Here is a 22,580-nt window from a genome sequence, read left to right on the forward strand (position 1 = left end):
AAGAGCCCTAAGCGCTTTAACCTTTCCTCATAGGGAAAGTGTTCCAACCCTTTTATCATTCGAGTTGCCCTTTTCTGCACTTTTTCCAAAGCTATAATATCCTTTTTAAGGTGTGGTGCCCAGAACTGCACACAGTATTCCAAATGAGGTCTCACCATTGATTTATATAGGGGCATTATTATATTGGCTGATCTGTTTTCAATACCCTTCCTAATAATCCCCAGCATAGCATTGGCCTTCTTTATTGCAGTCACACACTGTCTCGACATTTTCAGTGAGTTATCCACTACAACTCCAAGATCTCTCTCTTGCTCAGTCTCTGCCAGTTCAGACCCCATCAATGTGTATTTATATTTAGGATTTTTGGCTCCAATGTGCATCACCTTGCACTTGGCCACATTGAACCCCATTTGCCATGTTGACGCCCACTCGCCCATCCTTGACAGATCCCCTTGGAGTGCCTCACAATCCTCACTGGTTTTCACCACCCTGAACAACTTTGTATCATCCGCAAATTTAGCCACTTCACTGCTTACTCCCATCTCCAAATCATTAATGAACAAGTTAAAAAGCAGTGGACCAAGTACTGATCCCTGCGGTACCCCACTGCTTACCACCCTCCACTGAGAAAATTGCCCACCTACACTCACTCTCTGTTTTCTATGAACTAGCCAGTTTTTGATCCATAAAAGGACTTGTCCTTCTATCCCATGATTTTTGAGCTTACTTAGGAGCCTTTGATGAGGAACTTTATCAAAAGCTTTCTGGAAGTCAAGGTAAATAATATCTATTGGATCCCCCTTGTCCACATGTTTGTTCACCCCCTCAAAGAACACTAACAGGTTAGTGAGACAAGATCTTCCCTTACAGAAACCGTGCTGAGTCTGCCTCAATAGGTTTTGTTCATCTATGTGCCTACTAATTCTTTCCTTAATAATGGTTTCCACCAATTTACCCGGTATCGACGTCAGACTGACTGGCCTGTAATTTCCCGGATCTCCTCTGGAACCCTTTTTAAAGATGGGAGTGACATTAGCTACCTTCCAATCCTCAGGAATGGAGGCAGATTTTAAGGAAAGATTACATATCTTTGTCAGGAGATCTACAAGTTCACATTTGAGTTCTTTCAGAACTCTCGGATGTATGCCATCTGGGCCTGGTGATTTTTCAGTTTTTAAGTTGTCTATCAGTTTTAGGACCTCCTCTCTCATCACCTCAATCTGACTCAGGTCTTCCAACACCCCTCCTGAAATCAGTGGTTCTGGAGTGGGCAAGCACTTCTCATCTTCCACAGTGAAGACGGAGGCAAAAAATGCATTTAGCTTCTCAGCCATTTCCCTATCATCCTTCAATACTCCTTTTACCCCTTGGTCGTCCAAGGGCCCCACTGCCTCCCTGGCTGGTTTCCTGTTTCTAATGTATTTGAAGAAAGTTTTATTGTTGGTTTTTACGTTTTTTGCTATATGCTCCTCATATTCCCTTTTTGCCTGCCTGACCTCAGACTTGCATTTTATTTGCCATAGCCTGTGTTCCGTTTTATCAGCCTCACTGTGACTAGCTTTCCACTGCTTAAAGGAATTCTTTTTACTTTTTACAGCCTCCATTACTCTGTTTGTTAACCATGCAGGCTTTTTCCTATACCTGTTTGTGCCTTTCCTAACCTGCGGAATATATATTTTTTGAGCTTCTAGGATCGTAGTTTTAAATAGATCCCAAGCTTCCCCAATTGTTTTGACCCTTTCTACTTTTCCTTTCAGTTTCCTCCCCACGTGTCCCCTCATATCAGAGAAATTACCCCTTTTAAAGTTAAAAATGGTTGTGTGAGTCTTTTTGGCCAATTCTCTATTTGTACAAATGATGAACTCAACAACATTATGATCACTGTTTCCAAGCGGTGCAATCACTTTTACATCTCTCACCAGGTCTTGAGTGTTACTTAGGACCAAATCAAGGATCGCCTCTCCCCTGGTAGGTTCCGTGACCATCTGCTCCATAGCACAGTCATTTAGAGTGTCTAGAAACTCAATCTCTTTTTCCCGACTAGAACACATATTGACCCAATCAATGTGTGGGTAGTTAAAATCACCTATTATTACACAGTGTTTTTGTCTAGTTGCTATCTTTAAGGCATTCATCATTTTATAATCCTCCTCTATCTTTTGATCTGGTGGGCGATAACAAACTCCCAGTGTTAAGTTTCCTTTTGGCCCCCCTATTTCAACCCATAGAACTTCCAGAAGCGAATCCAATTCACTTAGCCTCTCAATCTTTCTAGACTTTATACCCTCTCTGACATACAGAGCTACCCCACCTCCAACCCTTCCCCCCCTATCCTTCCGATATAATATATAACCGGGAATCACTGTGTCCCACTGATTTTCCTCATCCCACCAAGTTTCAGAAATACCCACAATGTCTATTTTTCCCTCCGACACCAAGCACTCCAACTCCCCGATTTTACCTCGGACACTTCTAGCATTTGTATAGAAACAGCTGTAATTTCCCTTACAAGTTAAGCCTGCATCCTTCCTCTTGCTATCTCGAGTCGTTGTCCGGCAGTCCATGTCACCAGCCATGGCCTCTGTGGACAATTTCAATCCACCTCCCTGTAGAAAAGCAACCGGTACCCCCTCACCTCTCTCAGATGAGCCAACCCGAACCAGAGACTTTTCATCTCCTGTCGGCTTTCCCCCAATATTCAGTTTAAAAGCTGCTCTGCCACCTTTTTGATTTTAAGTGCCAGCAGCCTGGTTCCTTCTCGGGACAAGTGGAGACCGTCTCGCCTGTACAGCTCCCTCTTGTTCCAAAAAGTATCCCAGTGCCTAACAAACCTGAACCCTTCCCCCCTACACCATCGTCTCATCCACGCATTGAGACTCCTGATCTCTGCCTGTCTCTCCGGCCCTGCGCGTGGAACAGGTAACACTTCTGAGAAGGCTACCTTGGAGGTCCTGGACCTAAGTTTCCTGCCCAGCAGCCTAAATTTCTCCTCCAGGACCTCACGACTGCATTTCCCCACATCGTTGGTGCCGACATGCACCACGACCACTGGCTCCTCCCCAGCACTATCTACCAGCCTATCTAAAACACGCGTAATGTCCGCTACCTTCGCACCAGGCAGGCAAGTCACCATACGGTCAGTACGCGGGTTCGCCACCCAGCTGTCTACCTGCCTAAGGATCGAATCACCCACTACCAAGAGCCCCCCTCCCACCCTGCTCAGGGATGGTTCCTTGGTGCAAAAGGAGAGCCGCTCACCAGCTGGGGAAGAGGTCCCTTCTGAGGGCACATTCCCCTTATCCTCAGCATGGTGCCCTGTTTCCCCTAGACCCTCATGCTCCCTGACAGCAGCGGGGCTGCCAGATCCAGAGTGGGACGAAGCTAACAAGTCCCCGAGAGTCTTTTCTGTGTGCCTAGCTGACTGTCTCTGCTTCTCCAGGTCAGCCACCTTGGCCTCAAGGGAGCACACACGTTCCCTGAGAACCAGGAGCTCCTTGCACCGAGGACACACCCAAGACTTCTGCCCAGTGGGCAGATAGTCATACATGTGACACTCCGTGCAAAACACTGGATAGCCCCCAACCCCCTGCTGGCATTCTGGCTTCATAATTCTTTTAAAATAAATAAATATAATCCCCCTTTTAAACCCTTGGTATTTATGTGGGTTTTGTTATCAAGTCAAATTATTTTACGGGAAAGACAAAGAGCCTAGGGCCTTGTCTTTCTGGCTCTTTTTGGGCTTCTTACAGCGCCCCTAGTCTAAGAGTCCCTAGGCTAAGAGCCACAGGCAAAGAGCCCTTTAGCTCACCCTTCGGCTCGTGCCAGAGGCTCGTGCCTCTGCCAAGGTGCTTCCTTAAATAGAGGCCTCCCCCAGCAGAGGTCAGGCAGCAGCTATTCAAATTCAAATTCACCCAGGCACTCAATCACAGGCAAAACAATGCCCCTTCCACTTCCTCTCAATTACAGGCAATCCCAGTCAAACAATGCCCGTTCCTCTCCCACACTCAATCAGCCAGGACTCTGCAAGAACTCTAAGTGCTTCCACACACTGCTAAACACAGTTTTCCCACAAAATATCCTTAGCTGAATTCTCTCAGCTGAAAGCAAGTAAAAGAAACCCACTCACCTCTCTCACAGCTCTCTCTCCTGCTCCTGCTCAGAGCTCAGCTGGTTGGGCACGACCTTTTTGCAAAGACCACAATCAAATTGTCTTTGGATGCCTTGTGCATGAGAAGGTGATCCTGCCCATATTGGCATAATTTCCCTTCTGATCCCACCCCCTCCAACAACCACCATTTCTCCCTGATACTAGAGGACTTTCACAAGTTTTTAAAAATTCAGCAATTGACATATCATTTTGGCTTTGCAACATTATAAAGCGATCTGTCTGCTGGATCTTTTGAATCCCCAGCTTTCATTAAATGACGTTTGTAGCCCTTTGCAGAGATATACCTTTCCCCGTCTATCTCCACAACAAAAGGGGATACAGACTTGCTGTTTTTTTGAAAGAAAAGCTGGGGATTCACAGGACCTAGCAGACGGATCCTTATAGCGCTATGGCAATTGCCAATTCTTTAAGAAACCAAGAAAAAAGATCTCCAGTGGTAAGTGTGTGCATGGCAGTGTTCCCTCTAAGCCGTGCCCGTGAGTGGCCGCTCATTAACATAGGAAGCCCCACTCTGGGGCCACACAGGGTCTTGCACTGCCCACTACCCATTGCCCATTTTAAGATGACAGCAGTTATATTCTGCTCAGGATGGGAACTGCTCGGCTCAGTAGGAAAAAAAAATTATTTGCAGGGGTGTCAAACTCACTGGAAATGTGTTATTTAAAGTTCAAAAAATCTTTAATTGTCTTTGTCTGTGTCCTTTATAAAGTTTATATCTCCGCTACCTGGCGTTACCTTTTATGACTCACATGGCCCGCCCCAACAAGGTCTCATTTATGTCAGATCCAGCCCTCATAACAAATGAGTTCGACACCCCTGTGAGAGGGAACATTGATGGAGCGGGGAAACGATGGTTATGGGAAAGGCAAGGAAAGTGCAGGGAAATTTGCCATGTGAATTCTCCATCCAGTGTTCATTGCCATTGCAGATACAAAGAATTGTCGCTGTGTGGAAGCAGCCCTTGACTTGCCATTAAATCCCAAAAAGTAGTTAAAAGTTTGTTCTTTGTCACTATATGCTGCTCTTAACATTTAAAGAGTTCACCAGGTGATAACCGAACCCCAGGCAGGTTCCATCCCCATTACTGGTTATCTTGCAGCACCCTGGAAGACGCGTGGGAAAACGTTTCCTAACAAAGCAGCACACAGCCTGCCTTCTCACAAATGGAGAAGACTGGACGGGGGTCAGGACTAGACTTGCCAACCTCCCGGTGGAAAAGATGAGCAAAACACCGTGATATATTATGCCAAAAGAAATATCTGCAGACTCATACATTCTTATCCAATATTCAGTTTACTGGTGCTAATCAGTTCCCCCGAAATCATTCATCACGACACTGTAATGATTCCATGTTTTGGTGTGTGTGTGTGTCTTTAAATGTTGAGTTTGACTGCAGTAATGCAAGGAGGATGATAGGGGGAGATGAGTGTGCTGTGACTGGCTGATGACTGAGAGTGTGGCAGGAGGGGTGTCTGTGAGGAATCTGTGTGTGTGTTTTATGACGGGGAGTTCTGTGTGTGTGTCTTTGGAAAGTGAAGTGTGGAAGAGCTACGAAGAGAGTCTGTGTGACTCTTAAAAGTTTTTTGAGAGAGTCTCTATGGCAAAGAAACAAGTAGTGTCAAAACTGCGGTTAGACAAATGTTTTATCTTGAGTGCCTAAGACAAAGAGTTTAGCCAGCGTGGCTACCTAGACGAGAGAGAGGAGCCCGTCAGTGTGGAATTTTGGTGTCTGAGAGACTGTGTGTGGCACCTTACTAGTTATATTTACAAGTTCCTTTTCCCAGAAACAGTTCAGGATAACCAGAAACCTATTTTGTTCTTTATTCAATAAATCAATTTTTGTTCAAACATATCCCAGAAATCAGTGCAGTCCTTCCTCAGGGCCACATAGTCCTCTGAAGCGCCCAGACCCTGGGTCATACTAACAAAAGAGAAACAACTGGAATTTTTAATTCCTGGTGGCAGCAGAAAACTACCAAGTTTATATACACGGAGGGCGGTTTAAAGGGAACCCCCCCCCCCGAAGCAAGCACGCCACAGACACCATCAACACAACGGACTGTGCATATCGAGTCCCAACTTTGTCGGAGTGTGTAGCATTGAAATTTCAACGTAGTTAATTCAACTACCCCGCTTCGGCAGGAGGGCGGGGTAAAAGTCTAATTAATAAAATAAGTAAGTAAATAAATAAATAAATTTAGCAAGCACTATGGCAGAGTCTCTTAGAACCATTCATCAATTCCGCTGGCGTGAATCATATTGAAATTTCAACGCTACACCCCCTGACAAAGTTGTGAATGAAACGAGACTTGATTTGCGTAGTCCGTCGTGCTGATGACGTCACTATGAAGGATTCCTGGGGAACTGATTAGCGCCAGTGAACTGAATGCTGGATAAGAATTTATGAGTCTGCAGATATTTCTTTTGGCATATTACATCACGGTTGTTTTGCTCATCTTTACCCCCATCCCGTGATCTCTCCTTTCGGTTTGCAGCCTCCCGGTGGAGCCTCGAGATCTCCCAGGATGACAGTTGATCTCCACAGGGATCTTTTTGTAGAAAAAGCCCAGCAGGAACTCATTAGCATAATAGGCCACACCCAACAGCAGAAAATCATTAGCATATTAGGCCACACCCCTGACAGCACCACTCATTAGCATATTAGGCCACACCCACATGTTACCAGAAGTGTGCTCATCCAGCCACACCCACCTTTTGCTTCTTATTCTGTTTACCTTGTTTGTTCTCAAAACCCAGGGCTTTTTTTGTAGCAGGAACTCCTTTGCATGTTAGGCCACACACCCCTAATGTAGCCAATCCTAATGAGTTTCTGCTGTTGGGTGTGGCCTGTTATGCTAATGACCTCCTTTTGGGCGTGGCCAACTCAGGAGCCAGCCGGAACTCAGTTCCTGTGCGTTCCTGCCCAAAAATAGCCCTGGATCTCCAGAGTACAGAGATCAGTCCCCCTGGACAAAATGGCTACTTTGGGGGGTGGATTCTATGGCCTAATACCCTGCTGAGCAACGTCCTCTTCCCAAACGTTGCTCTGTCCAGGTTCAACCCCCAAATCTACTGGAATTTCCCAACCCAGAGGTGGCAACCCTAGTCAGGATCAAGCTGGCTATTCTAGGAATATCGTGGAACCAAGAGAACCAACAAACAATTATGTGCTAATCCCTATTTCCCGTTGTTGTTAAGGAATATGAGCTTCTTAATTGTGTACTGCGTAATTTTAATGGCAGTACGAGAACCAATGATGAATAATGGACCTGTGGTCTAACGATAGGTCTGAAATTACATCCCCAGTATTTTGTGCGATACAGTTCACTGACTTGGGTGTCGTAACAAAGAAAAAATGGCTAGAGACGGGAGCTGCCGTCCAGTCTAAAGGCGTGGACTTGGCATTTCTGCGGGAGGGTTTTTTTCCCGTTTTAGCAACGCTTTTCTTTATTTTAAAGATGACCTCAGTGAAAAAACAAAAGAGAACAATGAACAGAGGGAGGAAATCATTCGGCTCAAACAAGAAATCAGTTATTTGAATAACGAGCTGATGTTTAGTGGTGAGTAGACCAAACAACAAAAGCTTTTTGGACGGTGGCTGTTTGGGGGAGGGCAAAAGGGGGGTGCCCCAGCAGAAAATCAAAGCATAGAAGAAGAAAAACAGTGCAGTGGGAAGAAAGATTTCTATTATAATTCATCCAGAGATCCCTTCGTGTTTCACACACTGTTTTTTCGGAGGATCTAAAATAATATATGAAAAAAGTAAACAGATTAAAAAAAACAACGTAAGCATAGAAATACAGAAAACCGGAAACCGAAGACAGACAATTCAGTGCAAACTTAACACAGGAAAAGTATTTTACAGGAGCTGTTAATGGCAGAGGGGTCCCAATCAGTGTTCCCTCTAAGCCGAGTCGGTGTGAGCCGGCTCACAGTTTTTTAGCCTCCAGCTCACGCATTTCTGTCTCAGCTCGGGAAGGAGGGATCCAGAGCAAACTAGTTTCTGCAGTTGCCAAATTGCTCGCTCACAACTTTAATGCCAGGAGCTCACAGAGTAGAATTTTTGCTCAGAAGACTCCACAGCTTATTGGGAACATTGCCCACAAAAAAAATGTTTATTGTCGGTGGCAGCCTAGAAGTTTGACGAAAATGTACTCTGCCTGCAGAACTAGCTGTTTGGGTTGTTATTGTTCAGGGAGGTGGGAGTCAGTCCCCCCCCCCCTTCCTTTGACCTTTGGTTTGGCTTGTCCACAAATTCCACTGCCAAAGCCTTGTCAACAGAGTTGCATGTAATGGACCTTATCTTCTCACTAGCACACCTGAGTCCCTGTACACGCTGCGCTTAGGCTGCACCCAATGCTCCCGTTTAAGCTGTGGGGTCTTGTGAGCAAAAATTCTACTTTGTGAGCGACTGGCATTAAAGTTGTGAATGAGCGATTTGGCTGCTGTATAAATCAGTTTGCTCTGGAGCCATCCTTCCTGAGCTAAGGCAAAAATGTGTGTGGCATGGGCTTAAAAACTGAGCTAGTTCACACTAACTCAGCTTAGAGGGAACACTGGCTGCACTACAATTCTTGGAGTGCTCATGACAGTAGACAAAGGGGGAGTGGAGAGCCAGTTTGGTGTAGTGGTTAAGTGCGCGGACTCTAATCTGGGCGAACTGGGTTTGATTCCCCACTCCTCCCCTTGCACCTGGGTATAAATCCAATCTCTTCTCTTCTTCTTCTTCTTCTTATATGCTGCCCTCCCTGTACAGGGGCTCAGGGCAGTTTACGCCAATTAATATAAAACAATTAAAACAAGAGAGCCAGTTTGGGGTAGTGGTTAAGTGTGTGGACTCTAATCTGGGAAAACTAGGTTTGATTCCCCCACTCCTCCACTTGCAGCTGCTGGATGACCTTGGGCAAGCCATAGTTCTGTCAGAGCCGTCCTTGAAAAAGAGCAGTTTCTGTCAAGAGCTCTCTCAGCCCCACCTACCCCACAGGGTGTCTGTTGTGGGGAGGGGGAGGGAAAGGTGTTTGTAAGCCGCTCCGAGACTCCCTTAGGTAGCGAAGGGCGGGGTATAAACCCAATCCTTCTTCTTCTTCTTCACCCCCCCATGACGTGCCCAGGCAAGTGCTGCTGTTGTATATATTGATGCCTTAATACTCTTCTTTTTGCCCCTCGCTGGGCAGTTGCCGGGGTCCTGGACAGGGAATAGTCTTTAGTGGTCACCTTTGCCCTTGAGGCCACCAGTTGCTAATTCCTGTTATGGGACAGTTTTGGGGGGGGGGGCTGGAGTCACCTCCGGCGTGAAGAGCTTTGGGAATCTCTCAGATCAGCTTGCATCTAATTCCGTCAACTGAAAAAAGGAATGCCGTGAATGTAAGGATCGTCCCCCCTGTGCTTGTAGCATCCTTTTGACCTTACATGCCTCTGCAGCCCGAGGGTCGGAAACTCGTGTTGGAGAACTGGAATATCATAACTTTGGTGCCGGATGCCATTTATTATTTATTTACAGAATTCATATGCCCCCTTCCTGCCCTCACCGGGCCCGCCGAGGCGCCTGACCATTTAAAACATACACGATGAGGTCACAATTTCAAACCATTAAAATCAGCCCCCCCTCCCCAAGCCTACATCAGTAAGACGATTAACAGCAAAGTTAAAATACATACGAAGACATAAAAACAGCAATCAAAACAAGGCACGTTCTTTGCTCCTGTTCTTTATTAGAAGCTTTAAGAGGCGAGCCAGGGTGATGCAGTGGTCTGAGTGTCCGACTCGAACTGGGTTCAGACCCCCGCTCTGTTAGGAGTCGTGTACACTTTCGGCCTAACCTACTCCACAGGGTCGTTGTGAGGATAAAAAAAGGAGGAAGCCACTATGCATGAACTTAAGAACATAAGAGAAGCCAATGTTGGATCAGGCCAATGGCCCATCCAGTTCAACACTCTATGTCACACTGACCAAAAATACCAAGTGCCATCAGGAGGCCCACCAGTGGGGCCAGGACACTAGAAGCCCTCCCACTGTTGCACCCCCCCCCACGCACCAAGAATACAGAGCATCCCTTGCCCCAGACTGAGAGTTCCTGTCTAGACCTTGTGGCTAATGGCCATTGATGGACCTCTGCTCCAGATGTTTATCCAGTTCCCTCTTGAAGCTGTCCATGCTTGTAGCCGCCACCACCTCCTGTGGCAGTGAATCCCACGTGTTAATCACTCTGCTGCCCTGAGTTCCTCAGAGAAAAGCCGCGTTATTGCTAGGTATCTCTCCTCCAAAAACTCTTGATTTAAATCAAATCACTGTCCTGTCCTGTCCTGTCCTGATGATTCACAACCAGCCACCACAACTGTTATCAATCCATTAATGAGCTGAGTTTGTTTACTCCAAAGCCAGGAACAGCTTTGGCCGTCAACGAGTCCAGCTGCCAGTCACTGACATAAACAAATGGGTTAGTGATGGATGAGCCCCTGAACCGCCCCGTCAAGCTCTCATTAGTGAAATTAGCAGCCACTTGAAGGCTGACGAGTGACACTTTTTGGCGTCTCCCAGAGTAACTGGCAAGGAGCCCTCTGCTCCAGTGACGGGGTAGTGTTTAGTCCTTTGGTGCCTGTTGCTTCTCAGTCAATTTTCTGTTTCGCATTGATTCATGTGCCCCACAGTCGAGAGAGCAAACCGAAAAGATCACCTCCTTCAGTCTGCAAAATCGAAGCAGCTACGGACTGACACAGAGCTCAGCAATTTGCGGCAGGTCTGACTCCCAATTTCTGTGGTTTTTCTTTTTTCCGGGGTTGGGGTGGGATGCTTTTGTTTTGGACTTGGTGGTGTTTTATGTCTCAACAAGGGAACAGGATCAAAGGTGGATAAACATCTGTCATAATGCTGGACTTAGAAGGGAACGAGCCTCTGAGTGCATGCGCTCAACAAGGAGTCCCCAGGGTGGTGTGCGTGAGCACTGGGGCACCCGCCAACACCTTTTCTGATGTCCACCCAAGCGCTTTTGGAAAGTGGCAGGGCTTTTTGCCCAGGAGAACTTCTGATTGGCTGTGCATTCTTTTAAATGGACCTTCTGCCTGGAATGCTGAAGAGTTACCATTAGACTTACACATAACCTCACACCCTGACATTCTGCGGTTGGCCCTGCCTCCTTCGGCAGCCATTCTGCGGTTGGCCCTGCCTCCTTCGGCAGCCATTCTGCGGTTGGCCCTGCCTCCTTCGGCAGCCATTTTGTGGTTGTGCCTACCATGCTGTGTCAGAATTCCAAAAGTGCCCGCAGGGTTAAAAAAAAAGGTTAGTGACTCCCTCCTTAAACCGTATTTGAGCTTCCTGTGCCCAAATGTCTGGGAACCTGTCCAAACCCTTCTGTGTGGAGCACTGTTCCCTCTAAGCTGAGTCAGTGTGAGCTAGCTCACAGTTTTTTAGCCTCTGTCTCACGCATTTTTGCCTTAGCTCAGGAAGGATGGCTCCAGAGCAAACTGATTTATGCAGCAGCCAAATCGCTCCCTCGCAACTTTAAAGCCAGTAGCTCACAAAGTAGAATTTTTGCTCACAAGACTCCCCAGCTTAGAGGGAGCGTTGGTCCAATAGCACCTTTTAGACCAGCAAAGTTTAATTCCGGATATAAGCTTTCGTGTACATGTCTCACTTCAGATATTTATTTATTTATTTTATTCGATTTCTCCCATGCCCTATCACGAAAGCTTATACCCAGAACTAAACTTTGTTGGACATAAAGGTGTCACGGGACTCAAACTTTGGTCTATTGCTTGAGACCAACACAGCGGCCCGCCTGAATTTAAACGATAGTTTGATGGTTCAGCACTTTGTGGTTTGCGCTGGTACAGAAGACTTAGAAGGCGGAGGAGGAAGGAGGTTTACCATGGCTTCTGAACTGTCCCCTCATATAAATAATGTCTAAAAATGGAATGCCTAAATGAACCGTCAAGGTTTTGGTTATAGTTCTTTGAAGCCCCTGAGCTTCTGAAGTTTGTCGGTTTCTTCCCTCCTCGTCTACCATCAGATCTACGTGAAGCAGCAGCAGGACCTGCAGTTTCTGCACTTCAGCTTGGAGAGTTCTCAGGAAACGAAGCCGAAACCCAAGAAGGAGGCCCACGAAGGAAGGTAGGCTTTCAAATTATGATCCATAAAGGGGCCTGATGCACAGGCCTGGAGAAATCTTTCCAGATGTAGCGTCAGAGGTGTTGGATCAAGCCTTCCGTGGGGCTGGGGGGGGGGAAGGAGATTTGGATGCAAAGCCGGTGTATCATACTTCTCATAGCCTAGCGTTTCCCCCCCCCCCCCACCCCCCGCCGGCGGGGGGGTGGCTGAAAAACAGGGCTATTTTTGGACAGGAGCGCACAGGAACGGCGTTCCGGCCGGCTTCCGCGCCCACCCCTCCCCTCGCCGCCCCTCCCTCGGCCAAAAGCCCTGCTGTTGCTGTATTTGAGCGCATTGATTTTGCATCAAAAATTGCTTCTCTTGCAATTCCAAATTTCACCACTAGATGCCTTTGCTGTGCTTCCCCACTAACTGGTCACTGCAATGCCTTGCTTCTCAACACTGGCTGACTGAGACCTCTGATTTGAGAAAAGCCTGAACTTTGGGTCCCGTTTAGCAGTGGGACGTGTGCTGCATACGGTCCTTTCCCCTCATTTTGTGGCTTGGTTTCAGTGTACTAAGCAGGTAGAAGAAGCAGGGGGGTGGGCTAATATGCTAATGAGTGTCTGCTGTTGAGTGTTGCCTGTTATGCTAATGAGTCCCTGCTGGGCTTTTTCTACCAAAAAAGCCCTGCTGAAAAGTAAAATCAAATCCCTCCTCAGTCACAAGGCTTACGAACTCCTGCGCTGCAAATACGTCTTTGCTGAAATTTCTCCACCTGCTCCTGTATTTGAGCAGATTGCCGTATGGTTTACTGCTGCAGCCTGCAACTGGGAACTCCGTGGGAAAGACCAGTAATCCCCCCCCCCATGTCCTTGTGTTGAAAAAAAGAAGGCATCCTACAAATTGCATGCCTTGTGTTGGTCTCTGTCCGCCAGACAAGCCAGCAGGGAACACCTGGCCTGTTCCAGATCAGAATATTCCTCCAAACTAGAATCACCTGGGGAGGAGCCGTGGCTCAGGGGTAGAGCATCCGCTTGGCATGCAGTAGGTCCCAGGTTCAATCCCCAGCATCTCCAGTTTAAAGGACCAAGCAGGTGACGCAAAAGACCTCCACCTGAGACCCCGGAGAGGTCCTGCCAGTCTGAATAGACAATACTGACCTTGATAGACTGAGGGTCCGACGCAGTATAAGGCAGCTTCATTTGTCCCTGTATTAACAGCTGGTCATTTGCTACGATGCTGGGCAGAATGTAATTCTCAGGACGGATTCAGGTGGGGTCGCCGTGTCGGTCTGTAGCAACAGAACAAAGTGTGAGTCCAGTGGGCACCTTTAAGACCAGCCGAGTTTAATTCTGGGTAGAAGCTTTCATGTGCAGGCCCCCTTCTTCAGATGTATTCTCAGGATGGCAACAGACCCCTTTGTTGAGGTTAACCAAGTTCGCAAAGCACTGCATGTAACTTTTGGGTTACATAGAAATCTATCTTATGCTCAGGGCTATTTTTGGGCAGGATCGCACAGGAACGGAGTTCCAGCTGGCTCCCAAGTTGGCCACGCCCGGCAGGATCTCATTAGCATAATAGACCACACCCAACAGCAGTTTTGGATTGCTAGCTATGGGGGGGGGGGACACGCAGATCCTCATGCTCCTCATGGCCCCGGGCTGCTGGGAGGCGGGGGTGGGGCTTGTTGCATGTGCCCGCCCCCTGGGCTCTTTGCTGCCGGAGCTCCACTCCTGTGTGCTCCTGCAGGAAATGACCCCTGGGCCTGCATAAGGGAGAGGATAATAGAGGGGAAAAAGAAGTAGAAAGTATTTACAAAACCATAGGCTTAGTTTTAGAACCAGAATGCGGTCAGTAGCAGCTGGATGGGGCAGAGTTGGGGGTCTGAGTGGGTATACAGAACCCGGAAGTGGCCTCATCCTGCCTAGCAGCAACGGCGCAGGGATCGGCCGCTGTGGGGATAATTATCCTTGTAAGTTGTCGAATTGCCGTCTTGATAACGTGAGCTCCTTATCCCGCCACTTCTAGCATAGAGATGGTTTGGTCAGATCTCGAGAATAGCAGCGACAGAGAGTCGGTCTGTAGCGAAATCACTCAGAAGAGACACACACAGTTTGTGCACTTCCCCCAAAGCAGCTTGCAAAATACGTTCCTCCTGTGCGAAGCTGAGGATATGCAGCAGGCACAAGACCCGGGCTCCGCGGAGCGACGCGCGGCAAAGTTGGACGCGTTTCCGGAAGGGGCGTTTGGATGTTCAGAAACTCCACCTAGGGAAGAAGAGCCGCAGAACAGTCCCTTGAGGGTGGGCAGAGTAGAGAGCACCTGGATGGTGGATGGCGGGGGGTTTGCTCGGGCGCCTGAGCGAAACCCGGCCACCTCTCTGCCGAGGCACGGCCACTGGCTGGAGCTGGATTCCTTCACGGAGCCCGCAAAGGGCCGCTGTAGCCCCGCGTCAAAACTCTCTGACAAATTCGACAGGGGCTGTACAGCTGCAGGGGTAGATCCTGTTGGGATCCCAAGCGGGCAAAGTCCCCAGAGGTCTTCCCGTCCGGCCCAAGCGCTGGATCCCGGCTGCTCCTGTCGCTGCTCTGCGAACAAAACCTCGTTGCACCAGCCCGTCACGGACCGAGAGTGGATGCGGATTTTCAAGCCGGCCAGAGCAGAAGGAGGCACGCGGCACGGAGCTGTTTTCGGCCCTCCCCAGGCTAGTTGTCGAATTAAAAGCACCAAGGCAGAAAGGTTAGGTGTTTTTCTAATTGTACCAAGATTAAGCATTCTACAGTTAAGTTATAATTGTCCTCCCCCCTCCAATGAAAAGAACATGAACTACTGTGCAAAACCTTTGGTTGAACCAGCTAGTAGTCGGAAGCAGGGCACTCTCTCAAGTTATACGTGCTTAATCGGGGCTTTTCTTTCCTGGGGGAACGCGCCAGAACAGAGTTCCGCAACCTCTTCGACAAAATTCTTTTAAAAATGTTTAAACATTCATAGGTTTCAGTATACAGACTGTAAACTTCATTTCCCTCTAGAGAGTTCTGGCACCTCTTTTTCCAAAGAAAGAAAGAAAGAAAGAAAAGCCCTGTGCTTAATGAAAGCATTCTTAGTAGGGTTACCAACCTCCAGGTGGGGCCTGGGGATCTCCTGCTGTTACAGTGGAGTTCCAGATGGCAGAGATCAGTTCCCCTGGAGAAAACGGCTGCTTCGGACGGGGGGGCTCTCTGGCATCGTACCAGCCTGAGGCCCCTCCCCTCCCCAGGCTCCGCCCCCCAAATCTCTAGGTATTTCCCCACCTTGGGCTGGCAACCGATGCTCCCTCTAAGCTGTGGAGTCTTGTGAGCAAAAAAATCTCCTTTGTGAGCAACTGGCGTGAAAGTTGTGAGCGAGCGATTTGGCCGCTGCATGAATTACTTTGCTCTGGAGCCCTCCTTCCTGAGCCAAGGCAAAAGGGTGTGAGCCGGAGGCTAAAAAAACTGTGAGCTAGCTCACACTAACTCAGCTTAGAGGGAACACTGCTGGCAACCCTAATTCTTAGACTCCAGCCTATATTAAAAGCCCGTCCTTCTGGATTCGCAGTCAAACCAGACACAGTAACACGTGACCGTTCAGCCAAGTTTATTTTTTGAAAAGTCCAGGCCTCTGTTTGCCAGCGGGCAGCATCTAATAACCGCCAAGGCTTTTGTCTGCTCCAGTTGTTAAGCAGCTCTTCAGTAGCTCTTCTCTGTAATGCCTTTTAGGCTTCAGTGCCCTTTTGCCACATCGACAGACTCTCAGGCAGGAAGACACCGGCATTTCCCTGATCGGGCTGGCAGCTGCGGCTGCAGTCCCTGTGTGTTGTGGTAGATGGCTAGAGGGGGGACTTGCATCCACCTGGGGTGCACTGGTTGTCCTGACAGAGTAGCTAGGGGCAGGATCTCTGCACATGCTCGAGTGCGCTCTGGCTTCCTTCACATGTGAGAAAGCTGAGGTTTAGCTTGGTGTGTGACAGCTGGGAATGCCAGCCTCCAGGCGGGGCCTGAGAATGCCCCAGAATTACAGCTCATCTCCAGACTACAGAGATCAGTTTCCATAGAGAAAATGGATGCTTTGAGTGATGGACTCTAGGGCATTGTACCCCACTGAGGTCCCTGTCCTCCCCAGACTCCATCACCAAATCTCCAGGAGTTCATTCGTTGTTGTAGATTTTTCCGGACTGTATGTATGTATGTATGTATTTATTTATTTATTATTTCGATTTATAGCCCTCCCTCCCCGCAAAAGCGGGCTCAGGGCGGGTCACAGACAGGCATACGCCCGCACATAAAAACATTTTTAAAACCATTTAAAACATTATACAACATTACAAAATTACGTATATAAAGTGCTCCAGATATTCCAATTTATCTTCCACAAAGATGGCCATGATCTTGGCATTGTAGGACCTGACGTTTCACCAGCAGCTGTGACTGGTGTCCTCAGAGGTATAACACAGAAAAATGGAGTACCCTCTGTGTCAAGGTGAGAAGAAAAAATGGTGGGCAGGTAGTTTATATCTACTCAGGAAGGTGGGGTAGGGCTGAGTCATTACCTTGTAGATTAGACTTTCAACAGCCAGTCCATATGCAAAAGAACCTCCTCAGGAAAGCTCCTCCATTAGCATGTTCACAGCCTGGTGAACTCCAACAAGATCATGACTCAGCCCTCCCCCATCTTCCTGAGTAGATATAAATTACCTGCCTACCATTTTTCTTCTTCTCCCCTTGACACAGAGAGTACTCCATCTTTCTGTGTTATACCTCTGAGGACGCCAGTCACAGCTGCTGGCAAAACGTCAGGTCCTACAGTGGCAAGACCGCGGCCACGCAGCCTGGGAAATCTACAACAACGAAAGAACTCTGGATGTGAAAGCCTTCGACAAGGTACTCCAGGAGTTTGCCAACCTGGATCTGGCAATCCTCCCCCGTCCCCCCACCTGGCCACCCTCGTGCCAGCTCAGGTTCTCTCCCTGCACTACCCAAGTCAAGCACCTTTTGCTCAGCTGGCTCTCAGCTGCTCTGTGTTGCTCTCTGTGTGTGTCTGAGATGTGTTCACACCACTGAGAGCGAGAGAGAGATGGCTAGGAGTGTCATTACAAAGGCTCTCCTTGTCTCCCTAGCAGCTCTGGCCTTTTGTAACCAGTGGCAACTCCGCAGTGGAAATGCCCTGAGCTCCCACATCCTGGTGCCGCATTGATGGGATAATCCCTGCGCTGAGCCCTTGGACCGTGGTGCTGGCCGTTTTTTTCATGTTGTGCCAGCATGGGGTTTTTTTGCCCGGTCATCTAGGTTTGATGACTTTTCAGATTGCAGAACAATGGCTGCCCTTTTCATTTCGGTCGGTTTAGAAAATAAACCGAACTGGAGTTTTCAGGCAGACAGCTCACGTGCGATCAGTTTCGTCTTCTGCAGGCACATTTGGGGACTCTCCCAAGTATGTTCGCGTATGGAAAGGCTGTTGAAACTCAGGTGAAGTAGTAGCTTGCGGGACTGGGACCACACTAGCAGTATTCTTGTGAAGCCAAGCGCTGTGGGCCTTAGGTGGTACCTACTAGATTCAGCTCCAGTTCAGGGTACACTAAATAAAAGAAACCGGAAATAGTTGTTGTTTTTTTGTTGTCGAAGGCTTTCACGGCCAGAGTTCATTAGCTGTTGTAGATTTTCCGGGCTGTATGGCCATGGTCTTGGCATCGTAGGACCTGACGTTTCGCCAGCTGCTGGCGAAACGTCAGGTCCTACGATGCCAAGACCACGGCCATACAGCCCGGAAAATCTACAACGACGAAAGTATTTTTTGTAACTGGAGCAGTTCAGTAGAAAATTACGGCTGTGTTTTGTCCTAAAAGACAGGAAGTTAGACGCAATTTCAGAGTTTAGTGGACTAGCTTTAGAGGACACAAGTTTTGCAGCTTCACAGAACTATTCATCAGACACACGCCAGCTCATGAAGAGTCCAGTGAAAGTTAAAAGCTTCCACACTCTTGCTTGGACCTGGAACAGTTTGTTGGCAGTTGCCTCCTTTGCCTCCTTTTTAGTTTCTCTGATAGGGAAGAATACATCCAAGATTTGAAACAGACAAACTTGCTTAGCGGCTGATAACAAAGAAGTAGCAGGAGCAATAGAAACTGCAAGCAAAGCTTGCAAATAACTGCGGCTAAACTTGGGAGGGTCAGCTTCTTCGTAACAAGCGGGATTTTATTCATTGTTTAGAATCAATGCGGAAGTGCTGACTGACAAACACACACACAGCCACACACAACACGCTTTCAGCAGTTTGAAGGTTACAAATAAGTTGTTTTGTTCTGAATGAAGCAAAATTTGACTGCGTTTTTTAAAAAAATGTTTGAGCTTTGCTTTTCTCAGTGCAGAACATTCAGCCACCGAACAACTGTATTGTAGAGTTGCGTTTAAATTTGAAGACTGGTGCCCTTGGGTGGGCTGCCCCGGGCCAGATCCAAATGTGGCACTTCCCTCAGGGCAAGGAGCCTTCCCTTGCAGGAAGAGGCTCAGTGATGGGGTGAGATGGGGGGGACGGGACACGCAGCACCCTTAGGCAAATCTTCATGGGTCTCGATCAATGCTCCCTCTAAGCTGTGGAGCCTTGTGAGCAAAAATTCTCCTTTGTGAGCTACTGGCATTAAAGTTGTGAGCGAGCGATTTTGGCTACTGCATAAATTAGTTTGCTCTGGAGCCCTCCTTCCTGAGCTAAGACAAAAATGTATGAGCCGGAGGCTAAAAAACTGAGCTAGCTCACACTAACTCAGCTTAGAAGGAACACTAGTCTCGATCCTGCCAGTTTTTGGGTGCAGTGATTCCAGTGCCCGTGCAGAGTGGAGTTTCATTTGTGCAAGAGGCCCAGAAGGGCTTGCAGTAGCCACCTTTGGGCACCCAGCAAAGTCCTGGCAAGAGGGCAGGGGATACCTTGTATGGCATGACAATCTGTCTCATTTCTTAGCAGATCGGGCTTGAGGCTGTGCTGGTCTCCTCTCTTGTGGGCCAGGTCCCTAAGTCTTACATTGTCTTGAGAACTAGAAACTTGAAACTGAAGTTTAAAGTGGGAGGCCTTGCGTTGTGAAGAATTACTGTGTGGGCTGCGTGTCCCCAACTGCCTGTCATCCTCCTGTGTCCAAAAAGCATCAGACTCATACTGAGGCCTTTTTTAAAACTTTTTTTTCACATATACATAACACAATAACATGATAAGCACATGTCTGATCCATCTCAATCTCAGCAAGTCCGGCAATTTATAAACGGATACAACATATAGTTCTTAGTGAATCAGGCAGATTACAGATAAATGCTTTGCATAACTTTTTCTAAGTTCAATAAATTATTAGCTACAGAAGATCATATACCATACATTTTTAGATCTGGTTTAATTCCAACTGAATTCAGTGTTCCTATTTTTACTGTTTCCTGTGGTTTCGTCGGATTCCAATCCTGAATGAAGGGGGAACAAGTTTGGAAAAAAATGTATCTTGCCTATAATATCCCCTTCCCCAGATTTTCTAGGTGCAGACATTTTCTTCGTCAGCACTGCACACCGTGTATTTCTTAACCATGGTGCTTTTTCTTTTGCTTCTATGCATGGAAACTTAGGCCTTTCTTAGAATGTTTACAGTAGATTCCTGGAAAAGACCACATCTTTTTATATTTACATAAAATATATTTATATGTTCCACCAGGCCTTTAGTTAGGGAGCCGCACCCAAGAAACTGAGGGCCGGGCCCTAATATTAACATCATTGTTAACAGCCAGTTTAAACCCAGACTACGATGTCAGCCAGCTGTTGCCGGAGGATGCTGCTAATGCCCGCCATCTGATACAAACGAGCACTTTATGTTTTATTATATTTATGATTGTATTGTTCTGATTTTATTTAATTCTTGTTTTAATTGTTTTATATTTTCTGTGTAAGCCGCCCTGAGCCTGCCTTGGCGGGGAGGGCGGGATAGAAACCAAATAAATCAATAAGTATATTTGTTACGCAGCAGTCACGACGTGGGCCTGACCCTTTCGGACTTGGGTTCTCCGTGTTTGACGTCGACGCAGAAGACGAGCAGGCCCAAGAGGCAGGAGAAGCTCTTCGACCCCGATCTCTCCCCCAAGCTCGCGAGTGTGCCAGAAGTCCAGGTGGTGTACGCGTGCTGCCGTCCCGCCATCCACTATGTGAGGCTTTGCCCTTGTAAGACGGCCCATTTCATTGGGCAAAACCGTAGCACGACGCCTTTCCCCGTTCCCCTCCCATTGGCCGCCCTCTCTTGTTCCAGGCACTGCTTCCGGGGCAGTCTTGGGGCTGACCTTAGCTGTAGTTCCAGTTCGGCTGGACCAGGCATTTTAGGGCAGAGCAAGCGATGGCACAGCTTGCTCTGTACCCTTCTTCAGATCTATATCCTGTCCCGCCCCCAAGCCGGGTCCCGTTATCGTCTCTGGCATTGGTCCTGAGACCATCTTGAGGAGGTCTGAGTCCTGCCTCCCTGTTCCCCAGCCTGGATTTCTAATCTAGGCTGCCAGCTCTGGGTTTGGATATACCTGGAGATTTGAGGGTGGAGCCTAAGAGGGCGGGGTTTAGCAGTGGGAGGACCTTGGCTGGGTACAATGCCGGGCAGTCCACCTTCCAAAGTAGCCATTTTCTTCAGGAGAATGGAATATGTGTTTTAAATAAATGATAAAATGTGTGATCAGTTGTCATTCCAGGAGATCTCCAGGGCCCCCCCCCCCCACAACCTGGAGGTTGACAACATACGAACATAAGAGAAGCCAATGTTGGATCAGGCCAGTGGCCCATCCAGTCCAACACTCTGTGTCACCCAGTGGCCAAACATACCAGGTTCCATCAGGCGGTCCAGCAGGGGGGCCAGGACACTAGGAGCCCTCCCACTGTTGCCCCCCCCCCCCGTGACCAGAACTGTACACAGTATTCCAAATGAGGTCGCACCATCGATTTATACAGGGGCTGATTTGTTTTCAATTCCCTTCCTAATAATCCCCAGCATACGGTTGGCCTTTTTTATTGGAGTCGCACACTGTCTCCGCATTTTCAGTGAGTTATCTACCACGACGCCAAGATCTTTCTCTTGGTCAGTCTCTGCCCCATCAATGTGTATTTATATTTAGGATTTTTGGCCCCAATGTGCATCACTTTGCACTTGGCCACATTAAACCCCATTTGCCACGTTGACGCCCACTCGCCCATCCTTGACCGATCCCTTTGGAGTGCCTCACCATCCTCACTGGTTTTCACCACCCTGAACAACTTCGTATCATCCGCAAATTTAGCCACTTCACTGCTTACTCCCATCTTTAACCTTATTCTAACCCCCACTGGCTCCCGATTCCACCATTGCCTGCCTTTCCAGAGCATCTTCTTATTTATGAAGTGAGCTCGTACCCTTCCTGTGTGGTCTCCGGGGGCCCTGGCCCCTTCCCTGCCGTCTCTGAATCTGTTCCGTTCTGGTACCTCCTAGGATTCCTGCTCACCCACAAGTCAGCTTCAAAGACTACTGGCAGAGTCCCGGCAGATGTTGGCCGACCTGGAACGCAGCTACCTGCTCCCCGAGGCTCCTGGCTGCAGTCCCCGGGAGGGGAGCCCCCCTGAAGTAAGTCCGACCATCAGAACAACTTCAGCGATTGGGAGAGTTCATTTTTAATAGTCATCACGAGCTCAGTGGCTTTGACTGTTGTATTGTGACTGAGATTAGCATATGTTTTTCTTTCCACGGTTCTGGATATTTTTTACAAAAAGAAAGGTGGGATATACATTTATTATGTTTATTAAAATATCACTACCCAGCCTTTCTCCCCATCAACACTGGGAAATTCTTCCTTTCGTGTGTGTCCCCCCCCCCCCCGGTTTTATAAGACCCGTTCCTATCGCTGTTGCCACCGAGACAGCCAAGCGTTTTGTAGCACCTTCAAGATCACCACTTTTCCTGAGCCAGAAATCCACTTCGACAAGCTCCAGTGGAGAAAAATGCACAGTCCTCCTCTCTCAGCACATACATTAGTGTTTACAGTGCCACATGACTCTCGTTGTTCTCTCTAAGAATTTGCCAGGGGCAAAACCGTCCAGTAAAATGACTGAGCTGGGTTTTGCCACGAGCAGAGATCTGAACAGGCCGAGCAAGAATGAACTGACATTTCAATCCTGGAAGAGCTGGGGCAGATTCTTGATTTGGCAAGAGAGGGATTTTTGGATCTTGCTTTTCAACTTTAAACTCCAAGCAGATATTGTGTAAGTCAATAAAAGCTGCAAACATCCAAAGTAAAACCAAAAAACAGCATAAAACCACATCGTTCAAAGGAACAATCAGATT

General features: G+C 48.0%; 1 protein-coding gene across 6 annotated transcripts in view; it reads left to right on the top strand.

The window, feature by feature from the left end:
• CCDC62 (coiled-coil domain containing 62) overlaps positions 1–22,580 on the top strand; it is a 46,674-nt gene that overhangs the window by 19,135 nt on the left and 4,959 nt on the right. The window contains exons 7-11 of one of the 6 annotated variants that reach the window (XM_015417671.1): positions 7,627–7,728; positions 10,816–10,904; positions 12,174–12,274; positions 20,256–20,433; positions 21,732–21,863. In XM_015417671.1, the coding sequence (XP_015273157.1) occupies positions 7,627–7,728; positions 10,816–10,904; positions 12,174–12,274; positions 20,256–20,433; positions 21,732–21,863 (602 nt within the window). Of the gene's footprint in view, positions 1–7,626; positions 7,729–10,815; positions 10,905–12,173; positions 12,275–20,255; positions 20,434–21,731; positions 21,864–22,580 lie in introns of those variants that run through there. The other 5 variants (XM_015417673.1, XM_015417672.1, XM_015417675.1 and 2 more) reach the window with 5 other exon arrangements.

Source organism: Gekko japonicus, unplaced genomic scaffold (genome assembly GCF_001447785.1).
Source record: "Gekko japonicus isolate JY-2015 unplaced genomic scaffold, Gekko_japonicus_V1.1 scaffold64, whole genome shotgun sequence".
Taxonomy (NCBI): domain Eukaryota; kingdom Metazoa; phylum Chordata; class Lepidosauria; order Squamata; family Gekkonidae; genus Gekko; species Gekko japonicus.